Source organism: Euprymna scolopes, chromosome 13 (assembly GCF_053919585.1).
Source record: "Euprymna scolopes isolate OS-2025 chromosome 13, ASM5391958v1, whole genome shotgun sequence".
In the NCBI taxonomy this organism is placed as follows: Eukaryota; Metazoa; Mollusca; class Cephalopoda; order Sepiida; family Sepiolidae; genus Euprymna; species Euprymna scolopes.
The window spans coordinates 90,828,132-90,852,738 of NC_136494.1; the positions used below are offsets into that span (position 1 = coordinate 90,828,132).

The following is a 24,607-nucleotide window of genomic DNA, read 5'->3' on the forward strand; positions in this document are numbered from 1 at the left end:
TCTGTGGTAGATTCGGTCTTTTAATGCTACCATTCTTCGCCACAGAAGACGATAATGCATTCTTCGAATACACATGGAAAATGTTGATTGTTTAGGTGAAAAAGATGGAAAGAAAAAACAATCGAGATTATCTGTTTATATTGGAATAAGAAAGAAAAATCTGCACTGAAATGGGATTACTGGTTCCACTTCTTAGAGGAGATTTTATGAAGCAATCTCGAAAGAATCTGCATAATTCATTTTCACTTTGGTGTCCTCATTTCGTTGTTCGTAGAATCGCATAATACTTCAGCCGTCTTTCAGGATCTGTTATGGACTAAGTTTTTAGTAATCTCAAAGAAAGTATTTCTTCTGTCAAAAGGGATGAAATGTGTAATTCCTTTTTAGATAGCACTAACCACAATCACTTTCTAGAAAGGCGAATAAAATGAAATGCTGCAACGCTTAGACAATATCTATCGAAGTGACACAGAAACTATAATCACATCTTAGAACCATGCAGCCTGACTAATTGTGCAATAACTTGTATTTATTAAGCGAAAAACACACATGGTTTCCAAAGGCTAAATCTCCCTTTTCCAAATATCACTCGTCACTTCCTTATATATATATATATATATATATATATATATATATATATATATATATATATATATTTATTATTATTATTATTATTTACTATAATCATAATTATTAAATACCTACAGCCACTAGTGTTTCATCTGTTCGGGAATCATCAGTATATATATATATATATATATATATATATATATATATATATAGAGAGAGAGAGAGAGAGAGAGAGAGATTATTTTTAGTATTTTATTTTCCACCTTTTCCCACGAACGTTTTAACCATGTGATGCTTTCGATTTCGTATTTTTTTAGTGTTTCCTTTTGTTTGGAAAGAAAAAAAGGAAAGATAAACGTTTGCACAAAATTAAAATGCCATCCAAACCTTTTTTTACACAGGAATCATCACTTATCAAAACCCGGAGGCCACTGGAGGATAAGGGTTAATGGGTATACATTAGTCAATGTTATTTTAGCGTAGCAAACTTAAGTAGGGGGAATTTTGTAAATTTGATTACTTAGGGGGACGGTTCATCAAGAACTTGTTTACGTTGAACTTGAAGACAAGTATATAGTAGTCAGCTGGAAAGCAGGCAATCGGAAGAGAGTTCCACAGGTGTGCAGTTCTAATATAGAAGCTTGGTTCATGGAATCTATGTTTAGGTTTAGGCACAGATAAAGAGTGTGAGAAATTATTGATAGTGGTTTTAGCTAGACGAGTGTTTTTTGTGAAAGTTTGGCAAGAAGGGGACCATAGATTGAAGCTCAGCTGAGTACTTGTCATGAAAATAACGATAAAGCAGAGACAGGCTTGAAACGTCTTTTCTGTGGGAAAGAGGTTGCAGGGAAGAGAAAAGGTCATCCCCCACTAAGCTAAGAAGTCTATTCTGAATTCTGTCAAGGCAGGATAAGGTGCTTTTAGCAGCTGCTGCCGAGACGTGGCAACAGTACTCCATCGTTGGCAGTACCTGGCCTATAGGTAGAGAATTGCATCAGGTGTGAGATATCTACTGAAGCAGTACCCAATGACCAAAGAAATGAATCAGTCCGCAAGCATAATAAAAAATATCTATGATTGTGAATTGATTCTTTCTTTTGATCACTGGGATGCTCTGAAGAAGGAACCATAACAACATTGAGCTTGTTATTTGAAACAATTTTGATGATATTATGAGGGATGTATTATAAGGGATATATATCTTTAAATATATATCTCTTATATAAACAGCAATATATATATATGTCACTTTGTGTGTGAGTGAGAGAAAGAGAGAGAGAGTTCCTTCCTCATAAGCTCCAAAACGTCTGTGCATATCGTTTGCAAATTTCACACAAAGCTAATTTATATATCTAGCAGTGTTCTTAGATATGTTTTGTACAGAAATTCATCAGAAAAGCATAAAATAAAAAAAATCCCATCTTAAAATAGCCTTTCTCTCTTAAAGATAAAAAGAATAATTTTTACAGGGGAATATTTTACGTTACACAAGCCAAAGGAGATAATAAAATTTCAGCAAATCATTTCTGTTTAAGAAAAAAAAAACAGATTTATTATAATCTGGAGATATAACTTAGTGGTAGAGCATTCAACTACAGATCGAATAATCCCCGGTTCAAGCCCGGGTATATCTCAACATTTTATTTTATTTTTTTTCTTCTTATTAAGTTCAATTCATGATAAAAGAACAGGTACGATTTATAATTGCCGCAAATTATTCCTTCGTTTGCATATTTTAAAACTAAACATTAATCAAAAGTGATTTTTCCAGAGCATTCATCGTTAAGCCCAAATATCAGCTGACATATTATTGTAAACAAACACAGACGGAATTTAATAAACAAAATTGTCATTATTATTCTTTTAATTTTTTTTCTTTCAAATTAGACCACCGGGCACATAATTCCCTGTAATATATAATAATTAGAGCTATGACAGCAGCATATTCTTTTCATTGTTTTTACCCTCAAATATATATCCGACACAGACCCAATTGATCAACCGAGAATTACATCACTCTACATAAATCAATCTACAATGTTTTTTTGTTTTTGTTTTTTTCTGAAAAATATCTAAAAATAAATGTAATAAGCGAGCAAGAGAGAGAGAGAGAACGAGAGAGAGAGAGAGAGAGAGAGAGAGAGAGAGAGAGAGAGAGAGAGAGAGAGAGAGAGAGAGAGATGAAATACAAAATGACGCCCTATAATGTAAGAAATAAAATAATCTTAATATTTTGCCCAATAGAGCTGCCGGGTCTAAAATGTCATTCTAAAGTTACATAAGATAGTGGCTAATAGTCTTGACACAATACCTTTTTATGAGCCATCTGTTGTTGCAACCCTACGGTACTTTGGACCAGAGAGGAATTTCAATAATCAAAATATTATATATGGAGATATAAATGTTATATTATGTGTGCATTTAAACAGCAGATTTTCATTAAGACAAACGGAATGTTTCTGCTTAATAAGTCCTACGTTGATTTCATTTCTGATGGTTCATAAAGTATTTCTGTCAAATCCATAGTTTTTATGTTCCATTCTTTGCTAGTACATTCCTAAAGCCTTATGTTTTCGTACGGTTCGAACTCAGCAGATATGAACAAACAAAAGAGATACTTGCCTGAGGACGATTTAATGAATCAATAGAAAGTACTCCAGATAGGTACTACAACTCAGAATTAGAGCAGGCCTGGGAAAAATGTTTTTAAAGTGTATTTTCAGTGTTGAGGAAAGGATTGGCTTAGCCACTCTAAGACGCAGACCTTAGTTGTCAATATCTCGATTAACACATACATACATACAATATGGCTGCAACGTTGTTTAACACTTGACTAAAGATGTGTGCTTTGTGTATATAGGGCGTATATTTGTATTTGCGTCTGTTTGCATTGTTGTATGAAGAAGGCAGACAGATCTGTGATATTGATAGGTATTGTATTTTCTCTTCAGAATGACATCACTTGTGACCCACAAATTTCTCCTTTGATAGCATCGAGTATTACTGTTCACTTCTTGGAGAATAATCAATGGATTCATTTGATAAACTACATTAGGAAATCGTTTATCGAGTTCCTTTACCTTGTTTTTATATATTTTATGTGTGTTATTTCTCTTTTTCATTTCTGTCTTTTTCTCTCTTTCCAACCCTCCTCACTATCTTTTTCTCTCCCTTTAACCCTAATCATCATCTTTCTTTCTCTACTCATCATCATCATCATCATCATCTCTCTCTCTCTCTCTCTCTCTCTCTCTCTCTCTCTCTCTCTCTCTCTCTCAATCCCATTCCTTTCTTAATACTTCTCTCTCTTTCTGGGTATAAGTAAAATAGTTTCCGAAACAAGCGAAAATAGAAATGATTTTTTTTCTAGCCAGACATTAACAATATGTCTTTTAATTATGATGTTTGGAGGGCATTTTAATTCTGTGAAAACATTTCTCTCTCCTTTTTTTTTTTTCAATCTAAACAAAAAGAAACACTAAAAGAAAGCGAAATCAAGAGTATTACATCGTTAAAATGTTCACAAGAAAAGGTGAAAAATAAAATACTAAAAATGACAAAAACAAAACATTCAATATCTAATAAAAATGTTGTAAAAAATAGCAGAATCAGATATTTAAAAATGGAGTATGTAATATCTTATGCTAATTGTATGATAACCTAAGAAAAGCTTGGGTTATCTTACCTAAACAGTTTAAAAAACATTTTTAATAAAAAAGAGATTCATTATTGAAAACAAAATAAAAAAAAATGTATTAGTTTGACTCCTATTTTTAAAATAGAAAAAACTGTCCAAGATTGCTTCATAATCATTTCATAGGTCAGTATATATTTTCTCTTATTTTTTAAACCAATATTATTGCTATCATTTCTATTAAGGTACTATTGCACTATCTCCTCGTGCTCATTCAATCTACTATACTATTTCAAACTAATGTACTATCATGCAATTTGCAATACAGGGAAGTAATGTAGTATCAGTTTTCTTGTAATGAGATCATCCTCCAAGACATTACCTCCTTTTTTGAGGGGAATAGTATAGTATTATCTTTCATAGTTCAATTAATGCAAATGGGGTTAGTGTAGTATGTTTCTTGGTATTCTTTGGATTATTCGGACTGCTGCTTTAATCTTGACCGTAATTCTTACAATTTCTACATCTTGTAAGACTTCCTACCGATTTTCTTGCAAAAACGATTCTTTAAAGGACATTCATTCCTTTATTGAATTATCTTTCTAAAAATGTAAAAAAATGTGTAAATAACAAGGAAACAGAATTGAATGTAAGTCAAATTTTGACCTTTGATAAATGTTAGTTGAAAGAACAATGCAAATGAACCCACTTATATTAGTTTTTTGTAAATCTATTACAAATGGAAAGTTGCTATCTGTATATCTGGTCCAAACTATATTATTAATTCTATTAATAATACTATTGTGCTTTTATTACTAATGATTTAACATCTGTCTGTCTGAAACTGAAACAATATCTATTTTACTCTAGAGTTTCAGTGGATTAACATCTAAGAAACCCCAGCAATACAATCATTATATATATATATATATATATATATATATATATATATATATATATATATATATAAGAGAGAGAGAGAGCGTTCCAAAAGCATTGTCTTCTATTTTTTATTCCACCTGTATAGATCAGAGGATGTTGCAAGTTGCATGTTTCTGATGACTGCACTTATGCATTTATGAGCTGAAAGTTTAATCTCTTTATTGCAGATATTGATAGTGTGAGACTCTAATAAAGCAATCATTATCATGGACGTGCGTCAGAAGCACAGATGTGTTATTGAATTCTTGGCAAAAAGTGCATTGAGAATAGTAGTCACTGTGTAGAAAAATAAATTCTGGAGCACAAAAGGTCGCTCGTTTTAATGGTACCTCTCCAGTGTTCATAACTCTTGAGGTTTTTTAGTTTAAAAAAAATAGGAGATTTTACTTTTGGAATGGCCCTTGATATATCCATCCATCTAGCGCGGCCGTAGCCGAGATTGAACTCACTACACGAATTTGTAGTGTAATTCAATTCGTGCCAGTAACTGAATACTTAATGCTTTGCCAGAGTATCAAGGGTATTTTTTATTGTTACGCCATCACTTGATGGGGTGCCTACCACGGCTTAAGAGAGCCTCCTCTACCCTCAAGAGAAGGATAGACCACACCAGTTTCTCAGCCTGGTATTTTACCTCACAGAACATAAAGCACCTCGCCTTCCCAAATGGTCATCTAACTGGTGCTGGCCAGGCTTAACAGTGCTTAACTTCAGTGATCTGGCAAGAACTGGTGTGTCAGCGTGATTGTGCCATATATATATATATATATATATATATATATGAGAGAGTTATGGTTTGGTTGTTTGGTTTTACAGCATATCGACCTTTTTCAGGTTATTTAATGCCGAAACCAAAGATTTTGAAGTAAAATTTATTTAATGGAATATATTTGTTGTTTTCAAGTCGGTTTCTATTTAACCCATAGTGGGGACCCTAACAGGTACTACCACTCCGGGTAAGAGTGGACCTGAGAGCAATGGCAATTAAAGGGTTGCTCCACACTCCCCAAAGCCCGCAAGCTGGGGCCTCACCACTGGATATAGTTTAAGGTCATATACAGGACCGAGAGAGTTATGAAAAGTTGTCAAATTTAGCATAATGCAATGTTCCAGCATCTGCTGTTGAACACTCTTTGACAAGCTTTATGAGTTTGTCTGCTTTCCTCGGTATTATATATAGAACTTTATCCTCTTTCTTTTCCCCGTGATAATTCTTGTTAGCTGAGGGGTTGAATGCTGAACTACAAACTCAAAGGCGACTTCATGATCGGGTTTGAATCCTTCGACTGGCAGTAATTATCACTTCCTACACTCATGATTGCGTAAGCATGAAGCAGTAATGTATGTTGGCAAAAGTAATTAGTATTAATTTATAAAAGTATTATATGTATATAATAGTAATGTATGTTATTAAAAATAATTAGTATTAATTTATGAAAGTATTATATACAGTTGTGCCCGATATTATTCATACCCCCCTTGAAAATTGAGTTTATTAGGTGTAACTTTTGTAAGAATTTATTGTTTACGTCCATATTGATACATATTCTTAATAAACCTCTTCTGATCATTTTCGTCATTTTAAAATCTCGGGATACTTGTAATAAAAGAAATATACAGCTATTTATAAAATCTGCAATGTTCAAAAATAATCATACCCCCTTATTTTTTCAGTATTAATCGAGTTTCTGACTGTTTGTTTTCTGTTTGATTCTTATTTTGAATGCTTTTATACAACCTTTGATTAATTTCATTTCGTTTTTTGCATTTTTCAGAAATTAAAATGATATCAACTGAAAACCAATAAAAGAATAAAAATTATTAGAATGGGGAAGAAAAAAGAGCTTAGTAATGATCTTAGGACTAAAATAAATAGAATTGTGAATTCACATAAGGATGGTTTAGGTTACAAGTCAATTTTCAAGAAATTTGAGGTCCCTACAGCAACAGTACAGAGCATCATCAAAAAATTCCAGAGCCACCACACAACAAACAACTTGATTGGAAGAGGAAGAAAAAGGAAACTGTCTGCTAGAGCCACCAGGAATATTGTAAGAAGTGTTAATGCAAATCCAACCACCACTAATAAGGACATTTTAGAAAATCTGGAGTCTTCTGGCATAAAAATATCAAGGCAAACATTGCAAAGGACTCTGCATGAAAATGGTCTGAAAGGAAGAAGACCAAGAAGGACTCCATTGCACACCGGAAAACACCTTGCAGCACGTCTAAAGTTTGCTAGGACCCATGTGAATTCTCCAGAGTCCGTTTTCTCAAGTATTTTGTGGACTGACGAAACAAAAATTGAATTGTTTGGCCATATGGATGCTTCTTACGTTTGAAGGAAAAAAGGAGAAGCTTACAACCCAAAGAACACCATATCCACGGTGAAACATGGTGGTGGTAGCCTAATGTTTTGGGGCTCCTTTTCGGCTAGTGGTCCAGGTAGTTTGGTCAAGATAGATGGAACCATGAAGAAGGAGCAATATTTGGAGATACTCAAGAAAAACATTAGACAGGATGCGGAGAAGCTCCATTTAGGACCAAACTGGGTCCTTCAACAGGATAATGATCCAAAACATACTGCCAAAATAGTCAAGAAATGGTTTGAGGATAATCAAATTAATGTTTTGAAATGGCCTAGCCAGAGTCCCGACCTGAACCCTATCGAAAACCTCTGGCACATATTGAAAACTGAGGTTAAAAAGCGGAAACCTAGAAATTTGAGGGATTTGGAGAACTACTGCATTGAAGAATGGTCAAAAATCAGTGTTGATGCTTGTAAAAACCTTGTTGATAAATATCCCAAACGGTTACAGGCAGTTATTAAGAATAAAGGGCATGCTATTGACTATTAGTAAGAGAGGTATGAATAATTTTGAACTAGTGCCATTATTGTTTTTCTTTGTATAATGTTTCAAACTTGCATAATTTATTTATTTGTTGAGTTTAAATTAAATGCTTATGCTTGATTTATTGTTTGAAATCCCTTTAATATTGTCTACCTTCTGGTTTGAGCAATATTCTTATAGAAATCTCAAAGATCCGAGGGGTATGAATAATATCGGGCACAAGTGTATATATATATATATATATATATACTTTTTATTTGTTTTACATAAGCATTTAAATGTAGCTACATATTCATGAGTATGTTTCAGTCAGCCAGTTACAACTAACCAGAGATTCTTCAGGCGATATTGCTTATACAAAAGTAAAGTCCGTAAATGTAAATGCTTACTATGAAATTTTAGTATGTTTTGTTCTATATCTTATGAGATGACCGACCAATTTTTATGATTTCAGGTTCAACTGAACAGCTATAGCAGGGATTAGCATTTCCAATATTGAATAGTGATTGAACGATTCAAAAATTTTTTTACAGATTCCGATACAATTACAGATTCTGATTCCTTTAAAATCTGTAAATATTAAATTTTAAAAAAATTATTTTTCTTTTTAAAATTTTTAGATTTTTGTAAAAAGCCATGGAATATGTGCATATATTTTAGTAAAAGCAAAAAATATACTTTGTTTAATACACCCAATATCAGTAAAAATAAAAATAATATATGTATGTAAAAAAATATTAATTTATCTTTTTTTTTTTTTCCTTCCAGCTGTTTATGACATTGGCACGGTTTCTCCCGATTCCTATTGTGGCTACACAATCCGTGGAGAAACATCACCCACTGGTTACATCGTGTCTCCAACATACCCTGGGATGTACCCAGATAATCTATTTTGCTATTATAAGCTTACCGGAAAGCCAAAACAAAGGATTAGATTAAAATTTGAGGATTTCTCTCTGTTCCATGGAGGCGAATAGTAAGTAGAACAGTTTTGTTTTTCTTTCTGATGTATCTTATTAAATTTTAAATAAAAACCAAACTTTTTTGTTTTTCGATTATGTATTTTTATTTATTTATTTTTTCGATTTATATAATTCATATATTCACATTTATTTTCTACATTTACGCTAAGGATTATCTCCCTTGAATAGATTCTCTAGTCTATAGCTAATTATAAATAGTTATAATAGGCTCTATTCAATTCCAACATTTATATTTATGCTGTACGCTTATGATTAGTTAAGGTTGGAGTCTATGATAAATTTATTAATAGGAAGACTCCTGTTGATTAAAGATCAGATTTTATGATATTAAATATATCATTCTAAATTCGATGATTTAATCAGGGAAATTTGGAGAACAAAATGAGAAGCCTATGAAACAAGACTTTTTCTTACAAATTGTATACAATTTCAGGGAATTGTTAAAAATCGCGTCTTTGTCAAAATATGAGAAAGATTCTATCTAAGATATAAAAATAAATGATATTCTTATTTTTATCAAATATTATTAAATGAAGAATCATTTCTGGTTAAAATCCATTTAGTATTACACATTTAACATGCTTGAAATGTGTCAACATTATCTGAATAAACGAAATCAAAACAAAATAGCTACCGAATTTGACCTGACGTCGTGTGATTTTGCTTATTCACAAAATGATGACACATTTCAAACGCGTTTTTCTCAATTTAAATGTGTGATAATAAATGGATTTTATATCCTTATTTATTAACATTAAACAATAACAAAAATATAAAACCATCTTAATGCCTATACAGAATTTTTTTGATTTGTGCTACAATTGTCATCTTTAACGATTACCCAAATTTAAAACCAAAAAATACTTTGGATATTCAAAAGAAAAGAACAATTTAATTTTTCTGATAAAAATTATTAACTTTGACTAGTGGGACCTGTGAAAATTCCACAGTGGACTCTTTCATATATGATATATTGATGTTGGCATTCCGTGCGTGTTCAGCATAAATGGAAACGCCCTGATATTATCGTAACGCTTTAGTTAAAACTGCAAAATATTTATCTAAGCTAGCAGGGACGTCCGCCGTAGTCCGGTTATAAACTATGCTTAAATATACTTTAATTCATGCAGATTTCGTATATATTATTGTAGAGTTAATGTTCTAGCGATTACTATATATTATAAAGTTGTGATTTCCAAAATAAAATCTATATCCATATGACTTGAGTGCAACAGCTTGAATCGAAACCGAAACCAAAACTTATGAAGAAAAAAAAACGTATGTACATATATATAATTTGATTTCCTTCAACTATAATTGAAACCGAAACCAAAACTTATGAAGAAAAAAAAACGTATGTACATATATATAATTTGATTTCCTTCAACTATAATTTAAACTGAAACCAAAACTTATGAAGAATTCTTGGTAAAATTATTTATTACAATAAATGGAAGGTCATAACAATAAAACGACAGTCACTCAGAAGAAAGAAGATGCAAGTGTGACACACAAACTAACACATGCTATCGTATTAATATATAGATGACCTAAAGAAAAAAAAATAATCACTGTGGACTTTGATTTAGAACGGAGGATTTCTTATCAGATTTTCTGTTTGCGTTCTTGCTTTCCGTCACGACTTGAAATGGTTTTGTCTGGCGGTTGGAATAATTTGCTAATTTTTGTTTGATGAAATGGAGTTATCTATATATTAATACGATAGCGTGGGTGTTCTTTTGTGTCTCACGCTTACATCCGGGTCGTTTAATTATTATGAACTTCTATCTCCTGTTATGAATAATTTTACCAAAAATTCTTCAGAAATTTCGGTTTCGACTATAGCTGATGGCACTTAAATCATCTATTTTTTTTATAAATAATTTTATCAAGAATCCTTCATAAGTTTTTATTTCGGTTTCGATTATGGCTGAAGGAACTCAATTTATATATATATATATATATATATATATATATATATATATATATATATATATATATATATATATATATATATATATATATATTCATAAGTTTTTATTTCGGTTTCGATTCAAGCTAATGCAACCAAGTCATATGGATATATATTTTTTTTTTTTTTGAAATCGCAACTTTATAGCATATAAAAATCGATAGAACATTACTATATAATACTATATACGAAGTCTGAAAGAATTAAAGTATCATATTTAACCATACTTTATGACCGGGCTTTACCGGGCGTGTGTGCTAGCTTAGATAAATACTTTGGCAGTTTTAACAAAAAAGCTACAGTAATGTCAGAGCGTTTCCATTTACACTGAACATCTACAGAATGCCAACATCAATATATTAAATATAAATGAGTCCCCTGTGGAATTTCCACAGGTCCCGCTAGTATTTATTAATATACAAAGAATTGTTTTATGATAGTGGAAGAGTGACTTTAAATTTGTGGGAAAACAACTTTCTGGCACTATATTATTTAACTAGGTTGTTGATACGCTGTGAAAAAGAAATATTTTATGAAATTATTTCCATATTTATGAAAATAGCATGTAATGTATTATTGTTTTAGAAAAATACAAACTTTGTTTATTACAAGATACATTTAGGGAAAAACATTAAATAACCAATATTTTAATATGGGTTGAGCACAAAGTGTAGCATCTGGTACTACGCTTCCTCTTTTTAATGTGGGGAAATATTTCTCCCAAAAGAAGCATACTGGATTGAAACAAACATGAAAATTGTTTCATCTTAGAACAATCCCATTTTTATTGACCGAGGACGAATCAGTTGTAGTATCAAAATTAGATACTAGACTTTACTCTTAGCCAAATGACCAAGAAAAGGCATAACTTGATCAAGTTTTTTCTGTCAGAAAGACAGTGAATTTCTATCTTTGGAAACGGTACTATTTACTCTCTCCGATCTAGTGCGTCTGTTTTGCATAATTTCATAGAATTATAGATAGTTCCGTTATTCTTGTAGGAAATATTCAAGTCAGTGGAAGGCAAATGAATCATTGACTTTCATCCAAGTAAATGTCTATCATTACACAAAAACATTTCTCCGATCCTTTCCTTGAATGGCTGACCTTACTCGGTTCACCACTAATGGTAGGTCTCTTTTACAGACATATGACTTCTAGGGCGACATATGAGTTTAATTAGGGTCCTTTAAGAAGGATCTAGAATGAGCCTATGGAAGATCAGAAGTCACTTGTAATCCTCAATCTTCACCATTATTCTATTGGAAAAAGAGAGATATATTAAAACAGTTACAAATTATATATATATATATATATATATATATATATATATATATATATATATATAGGGTGGTCGAAAAGTATATCGAATAAGTATAAATGCAGACTGACATCTTCAGATACTTGCTAATTACATTAGTACTACAAATTCCGCTTATTCTAACATCTATTTATGTTTTGTTATCTCTAGTTAACCAAGATCATGACAATTTTCTGAGCCTTACTCTTCCATACTGGCTCAGGACAAATTAGAAGTGGATGTTTTGTTTGTGACATCATTACTAGAAGATTGCCTTATAGGGCGAAAAGACTCCATTTGGCTTTTTAACAGTGTCCCCTCTTCCTAGAAGTATTGCCTTCGCCATGTCTGATGACTTTTATGAAAGTCACAGAGATGGTAACCCTCTAAAATATCAGAGAGAAGCTAACATATTATACACTTGCCCAAGGGTGACCTGGAACTGTGCAAGGCAGAGGCGTTCATCTCTCTAAGGTTTTATACATAATCGCTTACCTACAATACATACACACCCTAGTATTCCCAAATGGTCACCTATCTGGTACTGGCCAGGTTCGACATTGCTTACTCTGGTGTTCTAACGAGAACTGGTGTGCCAACGTAATCATGCCATATAACATCGGTGATATTCATGCAAGATAGTGCCTCACCCAATTTCACTTTTAGTAGGCCTTTTAGTAAGACAAACATTTTCCAGGATGTTGAATAAGATGATACATACTTTAAAGGTAATTTCCAAGATGTCAGCATCTAACTCTATGTGATTTTTAAATGTAGGGATGAAAGAGGAAATAGACACAACAAAATCTTGTACTTTGAAAAACTCTGAGACAAGGATCCTTGAGTTGCTGTTGCATCTGCCGGTCTCAGAAGACAACGGAGTTCTGTGTCTTGGATTAGACCATGGCCAAAGTGCAGCAATTATCCTGGATCAGCAGGCTGTATTACAATTGTCACAGTATTATCTAGTTATGAGAGCTCTGTTGCAGCCTTTTGCCGTTTGTGCTCTCATTTCTTTCCACTGCTGGTCTCTCCTTTCATCCCTCCTCTTAGAACAAACCTCTTCATCTCTTCTCCGGCGGCTGTGGTCTTTTAGCCATGGAATTTCACCCTGTTGAGTCGATGCCATTACCGCGTTTTAAGTAACATTTTCATTGGTCTGTCATGCTTAAATTTTGAAATAAAATTTTCGCTTCTAAGTATGCGAATTGAATTACTTGTTTTTGTTTTGCTATCGTGTTTATTAATGGATAAATAATATCAATAATTATAATTCCACCATATTGCTTTTTTTTACACCTGAGCATGCTATGTAAAGTAATGTCATAAGCTCCTTTGTGAGTGACAGCAACGGTTTATGAAACCACCAGAACATATAAGACACTGGTTGTTTTTATATTATATGCATTCGTATCAAATATTGAATTAAATGATGAACATATTTTCTTGTCTTGAAAAAGACTAAGTGTTATGTGTGCTATTTGCGGAAGCAGAGAATGTTTATAGATACTGTAGTCGAGACAGAAACTCTTTTGAGGTTGAACTATGACTGTGAACCATTCCCATCAAGAGTTATATTCTCTTCAATAATTGATAGATTGGAGACAATGGTTTGTCGCCACAGGTGGCGCTGTTACAAATTGGTTTGTCGCAATGGAGGTAGTCACTAATTTGAATATAAATGATGGTGTTTCATTTTCAGCCAATCATAATCATTATATTGAGAAAGTCACAGTCATAGATTCTATATAAGTAGTATACAGAATAAAACATATCATCCTTAGCGTAAAATAATGCAGCAAACGTTGATATGACTTCAAATTTTATGAATAGTGTACCTTATAATTTTAAAAATTTTGCAATAAAAGATTAGACTTTAATTAAAGCTCTAGCTTCATTAATGAAAACTACATATACAAATAGATACACAAATAATGTAAAAAGAGCAAGGTGTAGTACCTGTTCTGATATTATACTACATCTTTTTAGTCCTCGATCAATGAATTCTCCTTCCTAAATTGAGGTAATTTTTATTTTTGTCCCAATCCAGAGTTCCCATAATCGGGGAGCTAGAATAATAACTGACCTTGTGTCTCACGCGTTCCTTTGTAGAGAGACAATATGTAGAATCAAATACCGAGAAAAAGTACTGACTTCCGTAGACACTAGCTATAAACTGATATAACTATATTGAGCTAACCTACCAACAGAAAACCTGAAATATAAATATACACTAATACAGAAGATGCAGGTGGAAAATCCAATCAGATATTAAAAGTTGAATATGGCTGATCACATAAAGGGAGAAAGGAGAAATTAACTACTCTTATGGGACAAAGTAAATAATATAGACAGAGAAGAACAGTGGAGTAAGATGACTCAGAGAAGCACCACATATGCTGGGTGACGATCTCCTACTAAACTGACCTAGTATAGGATTTAAAACCATATGGGGACCATCTACAATATAAATCTCACCTGTCTGCTTAAATCAGTGGCGACTCTAGCCTATTATTGCTACTGTCAACTTCAGTTCCCAACCCATGGTCCATAGACCCAAAGTAAGTCATCATAGTTGCTATTGCGTGACTCTCCATTGTACAGCACAGACTGACTAACATATCTTGCCAGTATCAGTCCATGATTGTCCTGATTTAGGCATGAAAAGCAAGCAAGGCCAACAATACTTTTTCCTCAGATTTACTCGCACATAACACCAGTCAATGTCATTAAACTATTTGGATTGGAACGAACGAGTTCTAACATTATTCACCAATACAGGAGTTGGGCGCCCAACTTTGATAATTTCTCGTTTCTCGGCTACATTTCTCTGGCCAAACGATCTATTTTTTAAATTCATTTTGAATAACATTGACCGAGTTATTAGTCGTGCCGGGTACGAGTGGCACTAGTTCCATCTCCGCTCCTGGTTTAAATGTATGCATGTATGTATGTGTGTATGTCTAAAACTTTCGACAGAAGCGACGGATTTTCAGTTCTGAGGCTCGACCCTTCGGGCGTCAAAAAAAAAAAATTGGCTAAAAACATTAACTCCTTCACCTTCAACTGGGCACTTTTCTACAGGCAGGGTCTGCTTTTTTCGCCGATATTTTCGAAAGCAATCCCCTCTTTTCAATTGCTTAGCCTTAATTTAAATATTCGTCACTTCCGGTTTGGCTATGGGTGCAACAGCAAAAATCTCACGTTTATCTTCCACATTCTTTTTCTCTCCTTCAGAGCCTGCCTACCTACTACCACTTTTTAACATTTTTATTTGCTTAACACACACTTCCAAACACCCGGGCAACGCCGGGCAAACAGGCTAGTTAATTATAGATAATAGATTAGGCTACCATCAAAAATATATTTTTAATTATATATATATATGTGTGTGTGTGTGTAAGCGATAAGTACTAAGATTGTGCATCTAAAAAGAAGGTTTAAGTTTGACAAGATTCATACTAGAATTGTCTGTGGCGTCGGGGATAAATAAATATACAGTGGCACTCTTCTAAAGGTTAAAGGTTCGATTACAATTCTGACTTACTTAACACTTCTATCACATCATGGTTGCCGGAACCAGAGCACGCTTATACCCACCCCACCTTGGATTAAATAACGATTTCCATTGAAAATTCTGTGCAGATTCCAAAGTTTGGCAAAAAGATTACAGAGTTTCACACGATACACCTGAAATTTTTAGAAGGTTACATTGACCGAAATGTTGTGCAAATAACACTCAAGATGAGAACAGTAGCTTAACAATGCTTTCTACTCTAATAGCTTCTTCTCTCGGAAAACTAGACATTGGAATTCCTTTCATGCTATCTGCTTCTTTGACTGTACTAATATGCAGACATTCAAATGCAACATAGACATTCAAATGTAACATAGACATTCAAATGCAACATAGACCAATATCTTCTTAACCTTTCTTAGACATGGTCCCAATACGTACAAGTGATGATATGCCTTGTTTAGAGTCGTGAGTAAAATAAAAAATTAAATAATACATATCTCCTTTTCTCATATTCTTCAGGACTAAGACTTTTACTTGAGTCCTTGGGGCATCACGAGTGCATCACACGACATTTGCATGCCACTGATGAGGAATAGCTATCTTCGAAACAAATGAATAAAGCAAAATAACTTCAGCATAAAAATCATCTAACAGAGGTTGACATGCCATAAAATTCAATTAAACCTAAAAATCTTTTCCGTAATTTGTCATATAATATTTCCTGCGTCCATGAACACACGCAAGTTCATTTGGAAAGTAAATAATATGACAAATTTCACCAAACTACATAATAATGTCAACCTCATCGGAGCTGGAATTTTAAATATTACTTTTCTATATCAATTTCTCTCTGCTTGAATTAGTTCCATGAAATCGTCATGGAGATGTCCATGAAACCATGAAAGTGCCATGGACACTTTCTTGGAACGAATTCAAGCAAACAAATGTGGATATAGAAGAGAAATCTACTTATATCAAATAGTCTTTACTTGGCGATCTTAATATTTACGTATTAAGAGTGTTTACATGAATCATAATCAGTTATTGCTCACTGGTAATACCAAGTGCTATTCTTTGGAATCTGAGTGAAAACAAGTCTGTTCAGAATTCCAGCATATTCCACCTCTTTCGATAAGTGTTGCAAAGTGGTTAATGACACAGAATTTAAAACTGGATGTATCAATTTCGAATCCACTTCGTTCGACAAAAACACTTTCATCAAACCTACACCTGACTGTATGTCTAACTTCTTGAAGAGGAGATAAATAAAATAACTGTTGCAAATCATTTTGTGCTATTTCAACAGCAGTGTACCATTGATATATTCTGATGCCAATCTTTGGCTTCTTATGGTATTTAAGTGCCTATAAACCTCTAGAAGAGTCCATTACTCTCTACACCCTACCAGTGGAGACCTGGATAGTGCACTCACTTCAAGGCCTTTCCATTTCTTTGTGACCATTTTGTGGCATGCCAGCTGAGGATAGTGACAATACTTTTTCTTTTTTGGAGATGGGATGTCAGAAATAAGGGATATTTAGTTGTTTAATTTCCATTGGATTCGTGTAATGTGCTTTCTGTATATCTTTCCCCCATTTCAATCTTAGTTCTGGTTATGTGGGTTAGTTTCTTCACACAAGGATTTCCCTGAAGATTTATTATTTACTCATCACAAGTTTTCAGACAAGGGTCTTTTCTGTCTGCAACTAACCTTTGTTAGCGGTTTCAACCAACAATTATTTTATTTCTGACAATCCACCGTGTTTGTTTCTTATGACCAGGTGGCATTAATTAAAATCGACAATCATTTTATTTTGAAAATCAATCATGTTTTTTTCTTCCAGCCATGTTGATGTTTGTGTCAAGTATGTTTATTCGTGCCAGATTACCATTTCGTTACATTGGCCTGGATAGTCACCATTATGACATAAGTTATTTCTTGATTTGCATGCTTTTCGTTTCCTTGTGAGTTCCTAAAAAAGGGCAGATCATATCATATTAGATATAGATCTGTGCAAATGCTGACCAATCAATCTCTACAGACTTTGGCCAAGATCAAAGTGTAGTATCTGTTCTTCAGATGCGGCACTTCCATTTTTCGTTCTCTTTCAGTGGAGGAGAAATCCTTCACGACTGAGACAATTTTTATTTTTGCACCTTTTCTCCGCGTTAAAAAACGACCTTGGTGTCTAACTCTGTCCCGTCGGGAGGCATTGTAAATAGGTACTCCACTTTTTTTTTAACACAGTTCACTCTTTCTGGTTTTAATTGAGCAACGAATTTTAAAGATTCTCTGGGGCAAGTATTTATCACGGCTTGAACAGATCTCCTTCCTGTCTCTTTCAAAAAAGCAAAGCTGGCTTCGTCGTTGCATTAGCAGTCCAATTCTATAAATGTTTGAATCTTAATAAACTTAAACCAAACCAATGATTGGCACTCATCGTAAATACATTTCTATATTTCTTATTGATGCGAGTATTAAAATGAATTCTGTCAAAATATTTACTCAAATCAAAATTCTTCAAAAACAGTCAATTGGGCATTTAAATCACATTCTTCAATAAATATCACTTAATTTCTTTTAGCGATAGACTTTTGTCTTTTGAAACAAAATTGTCTCAAGTTAATTAATGTTTGAATTTTTAAACTATTTATTTGAGGACTATTAGCTGCATCAACATTGAATTCATTTATATTCATACGACGTTTCGACTTATGCCACGTTTATCCTTTTTCATATACACTCTTTAAGTCAATGGTTCTCAACCTTTTTTTGATCATGACTTTATTTTCTTTTTAATGTATTTCGGTGAACCCTTATAGCTTATTTTATTTTTCAGTAATGTAATAAAACCAAAGAACATATATCAACAGTTTATCTTGAAGGAAGACTGAACCGATATTAACGTTACATGTACCATGGGGGTTCACATGGACCCCGGTTGAGAACCATTGATTTAAGTGAATGATTTCTGTATTTAAATATAATTGTTGCTGAGAATTTAAATATGTGAAGGATTGAGGACATGCGATGCATGAAGATAAATGATATACGACTGATGAATGTGTTATGTGAGTCTTAAGGACAGATCTAATACCTCAGCAGAAGGTTAAATCTAGACAGTATTGAGTGATGTGTGCAAAACAGGAGACTTTGTTAGTAAGGTCATGTTCAAAGGCTGGATAATAGTGCTTCGGTTAGTAAATGTAGAATAGTTGAGCTAGGAGAGTTAGATGTAAGGGACGTCCAAAGAAACATGTGAAGAAGCTGTAAGGATTGAGAGAGAAAGAGGGATGAATAAAGACCTAGTCAGAGATAGGTTGGTTTGGAAATCAATTTCTAACTGTGGTTTAATACATGCCAGCATGTTAAAGAGACGCTAAACCAAATATGATGACGATAGGGAGGAAAATATTACTGCGCCTATTGCTAATAAAGATTTAATATCTGTCTGAATTTGAAACTCTGCTATGTCTTCTATTAATCTAATCTATATATTTATCTATATATTTATAAAAGTGAACGTGTCTGTGTATCTGTCTGTGTACATTTCCCTACGCAATAACTCTGTTAATTTTCAGTCTACAGACTCGAAATTTGATATACCGGGTACTGAAATTTGGGAAAATCTTTGTGATCGGTTTTCGGTCAGAAATTTTGCTGTTAAGGGGTCAAAGTTCAACGATTTGACCTTTGAGAACTCTACCAAACTCCTCCGACAATTTTGGGTCTAAACACTTGAAATTTTAGATATATGTTTCTTGGATATGGATCTAATTTAATAACTTGATTTGAGTCCCAAACAATAAATTTTAAGGGGTCATAATCGGGGTCAAAGTTTTAAAAAATTGACCTTTTTTTTTTTTTTTTTTTTTTTTGTTCAGCATACACCTCCAAACACCCGGGCACCCATGATTGTATATCTACAAAAGTGAACGTGTCTGTGTATATCTGCGCGTCTGTGTACCTGTGTACATTTCCCTATGCAATAACTCTGTCAATTTTTAGTCTACAGACTCGAAATTTGATATACCGGGTACTGAGATTTGGAAAAATCTTTCTAATCGGTTTTCGGTCAGAAATTTTGCTGCTAAGGGGTCAAAGGTCAACGAGTTGACCTTTGGGAACTATACCAAACTCTTCCGACAATTTTTGGTCTAAACATTTTAAATTTTAGATATAGGTTCCTATGACATGGATCTAACTTAATAACTTAATTCGAGCCGCAAACAATAAATTTTAAGGGGTCATTAATAGGGGTCAAAGTTTAAAAAATTGACCGCTTTTTTTTTTTTTTTGCTCAACATACACCTCCAAACACCCGGGCAACACCGGGCTAAAATGCTAGTATATCTATAAAAGTGAGAATGTGTGTGTGTGAGGACACATCGCAACCTATATACACAACGAATTTTGGATCGATAGCCTTGAAATTTAGTATATAGGGTATTCAGACATGTGGAAAACTTTTACTTAGCTTTCACCTGAATAAAAAGGACTACTAAGTGGTACAAATTGAAAAAGCATAATACCTGCATGCATTTGTCTCAGTTTCTTTCGTTTTCGTTTATTTCATTTTTTAAAATATACGTATTTCTTTTTATAATAAATTTCTGTATTTCTGTTTATAATAAATAAGAATTCTGTATTAATTAAAATATAATATTTATGCATATTTTACGACCTGCCAACGCTGGGCGGCCTGCTAGTATTCTACTATATTTCAATGCTCAATGCAAGAGTATCGTATAGTACATGTTCTGTTGACAAGAGACCATCTTCCCAAGTATTACCCCCTCCTTTGAACGGGTTTTAGTGTAGTATACGTTTGTTTGTCATTCACATAGGACATATATCGTTTTTGGAGGAGTAGTGTAGTATCTGGTCTGTTTTCTATAGTATAATCTCCCAAGCATTACCTCCTTCTTGAAGAGATGAGGTAATCTATGCAACAAGAAACTGTTTTAGTCAGCTGTTCATTTACAAACTCAAGACTTATACATACATTAGCAAAATTATGCGACCAGAGAGGGAGTATAGTTTTGCAAGTATAAATAATAAGTATGAAGAAGGCTGAATGGTGCATCAATTGAAACGTAGTAGATATAAACATAAACGTTGACAAGTATACAAGTCTGAATAAAAAAAGAAAAAACTACCATTAAATAACTATAGCTCTTAATTCTAAATTCAGATCCTAAAAATGTTTCCTAAATACTTATATTTAGTGAGTTCATTTTTTAATTTTTATTTTACTTTATTTGTGTGTGTGTGTGTGTGTGTGTTTGTGTGTACGTGCGTGCTTACGTAGAATATGGGCCGTGTTATTTTTTATAGGATTTTCAAGCTAAATTCAAGTTTTATGGTATCTTTTATTTATTAAATTGTTAAGTGAAAGTACAGAACGTCCTCCCCATATTAATAATAGGTTTCTAAATAATAACCTCGTTATTTAAGTACCGTCTGCATTGTAACAAAATACTTATTTTTTTTATTTACTTGCGACAAATATAAATCATTAGAAGTTCTGAATTTAGGTTTCTAAATAATAGCATTTCGGCAACGCTAAAGTTTTGGAAAACTATGATTTACCCCTGTTTGTTATCCTAGGTTTAGAATTAGTTTTATAAAAAACGTTTATTTGTTTTTGTTTTTTTCCCGTTTGTTGTCGCCAATAAATAATAGAATTAAGTTAAAAGCTTTTGGGTCGCTCAACTGGTATGCATTATATAAAGACAGTACAGGCAATGCTTACTATTATTTTGTTGTTATTATTATCGTTGTTGTCATAGTGTTGCTATGGAAATGTACCTTTCTTTTCTTTACTCTTCTGTATTTCTTGCTTTTTCAATCCGATCGGAACGAGAATGGATCATTGCTTTAAAACGGAGCACTGCCCTGTGGAAGGTAATTAATCTCTCGAGAACGGAACAACCGTCGAGATTTCCAATGGTAGAAGAACATTTTTTGGGGGGAAAGGGGGCCTTAATGGAAGGGGAGAATAAAGACTGTAGATAGAAAAGGAAAAAAGAAAGAAAAAAAAAGGAAATAATCACTTACAACAAAAACAAAGATAATAATAACGATATAAATTAGTTTTTAGAGAGTTCCTGGTTTAAATTGCCGAAACAAACAATGCTAAAAGAAAATAATAAAATATGCATCAAAAAGACATGATAAAGTACAAAATAAAAAGTACAAAATTTCACCAAATCAAACAAAAACTATAAATTGTATCCAAATCTCTTTAAATATAATGACTGCTCAGAAACTAAAATGACGGGAAGAGGGTGATGGAATGAGGGCGGGCCTAACTCCGCCATGTTTTACTTTTACGTTTTTTAAAAAAGATCAATGGTACACTCTAGGTTCTATGAAAGAATTATTGCGTAGATGTCAAAGGAAATTCCTCTCGGACCAGAGGGTAAAATATTAAATGTACTAGATATTCATTTGGTTCCAATTAAAGTTTAATGTCTGCAGAATACAAGTCTTCAAATCTTACTTACTATGTGCATTTAACTTTTATTTCTTTTTATCTTAATTTCATAAAAAATTGACATTCAACAAAATCAACCGAAACTCTTTTTTTTTTTTTTTTTTTTCAACGGCGGATGGGACATACTATAGGATGCCTGACATTCACCTGCTATTTCATACATTCTAACTGAGATATATTTTTCAGATTCTAACCGTCCCTTTAAGTACAATTGTTTGCATCGCACTTTGTTCACCTGGTATATTCGCTAGTTAGCTTTTGAAATTCTTTTTCAAAGGTTGCTTCTAACCTTACTGGGATGATGGAGATCTCCCTAAAATTCCAGTTTCTTTTCATGTACATAAGACGTTGGTATTTCATTATCTTTTCCTTCTCAATTCTCTTTAATCTAGCATCATTAGGGATGCTAACTTCTACTAAGGTTGCTTCTCTCTCCTTCTTGTCCGATATTACTATGCTAGATTTAATAGTTCCGTTTTGTAGCGATGTAGCTGTATGAATTAGGTAGTCATAGTGGATGGTGTATGACTTATTCCCAACTGTTTTTTCTGATATTTACATATGAAAATGTTGTTTTAAAATCTGATTAATATACATTTCTCACATCCAAACATACGCATATATTACATATCATGAATACGCATATGTTACATATGATAACTACACATATATTACATATAAATACGCATATATTACATATGATAACTACACATATATTACATATCATAAATACGCATATATTACATATGATAACTACACATATATTACGTATCATAAATACGCATATATTACATATGTTAACTACACATGTATTACATTTCATAAATAAGCATATATTACATGATAACTACACATATATTACATAGTATAAATACGCATATATTACATATGATAACTACACATATATTACGTATCATAAATACGCATATATTACATATGATAACTACACATATATTACATTTCATAAATACGCATATATTACATATCATAAATACGCATATATTACATATCATAAATACGCATATATTACATATGATAACTACACATATATTACATATCATAAATACGCATATATTACATATGATAACTACATATATATTACATATCATAAATACGCATATATTACATATGATAACTACATATATATTACATATCATAAATACGCATATATTACACCTCATAAATACGTACGTATACATTAGACCTCATAAATATGCATGGTGCATATATTACACATCATAAATACGCAAAAATTAAACATCATAAATACGCATATATTTCACATAAATACGATTTTGACCAAAGTGAACACCCTTATACAGCCTAACATCACAAGTTTATTTTAGAAGTTTTATCACTGCACGAGCAGAAAAGTCTGGGGTATAAAATAAACAGTAGATTTTTTTATATAACAGGGAGCGAATTCGAAATGAATGTTTCCGTTTAGAGCACAATTGTCCTATGATACATAACTTTTGCATTTTAAACTTTAATTTAAACCATTATATAAAATAATTTTTTTTTTACATGGGGGTCACCACTTATCAAGACCCGAAGGCCACTCAGGGATAAGGGTTATTGCGTGTACAGTAATCAATGAGATAGTATTGTAGTAATCATTAGTATTGGAGGTTTGATAGAGTGTCTTACTTAAGGGGGCGGTTTGCCAGGAGTTTGTTTATGTTGGACTTGAAGACATCCAAGTTGTAGTCAGGTGGGAAACAGGCAAGCGGTAAAGAGTTCCACTGGCGTGCAGTTCTAAGAAAGAAGCTTTGCTCATGGAATCTACATTTGGATTTAGGCACAAATAAAGAGTGAGGAAAATTATTGACAATAGTTTCAGCTAAACAGGTGTTTCTCGTGAAAGATTGGCGAGGGGGGACCAGAGATTGGAGCTCAGACGAGCACCTGCCATGGAAATAACGATAAAACAAAGACAGGCTCGCAACGTCTCTTCTGTGGGAGAGAGGTTGCAGGGACGAGAAAAGGGCATCCCCCACTAAACCACAAAGTCTATTTTGTACTCAAGGCAGGATAGGCTGTTTTTAGCATCTCCTGCCCAGGTGTGGCAGCAGTACTCCATCCTTGGACGTACTTGGCTTTTATACAGATAGAGAATTGCATCAGTAGTGAGATATCTTCTGGAGCGGTAGAAGGATCCCACCATTTTCCCAGCGTCCTTGGCAACAGACCTGATGTATGTGTTCCATTTCAGATCAGGAGTAAAGGCCAAACCCAGAAGCTTGTCAAAACATGGAGCCTCCCTAAGACGAGAGCCACCCATTTCAATTGATGCCAGATGGGGATCAGAGCGTTGATGATGTAAAGATAGAA

At 33.1% G+C, this 24,607-nt stretch overlaps 1 protein-coding gene across 8 annotated transcripts in view; it reads left to right on the forward strand.

Annotated features, from left to right (window-relative positions):
• LOC145292083 (dorsal-ventral patterning tolloid-like protein 1) overlaps nt 1-24,607 on the forward strand; it is a 2,157,643-nt gene that overhangs the window by 1,142,538 nt on the left and 990,498 nt on the right. For all 8 annotated transcript variants that reach the window (XM_080138158.1, XM_080138152.1, XM_080138155.1 and 5 more), the window contains one exon: nt 8,767-8,974. In XM_080138158.1, coding sequence (XP_079994284.1) covers nt 8,767-8,974 — 208 coding nt within the window. The remainder of the gene's footprint in view (nt 1-8,766; nt 8,975-24,607) is intronic.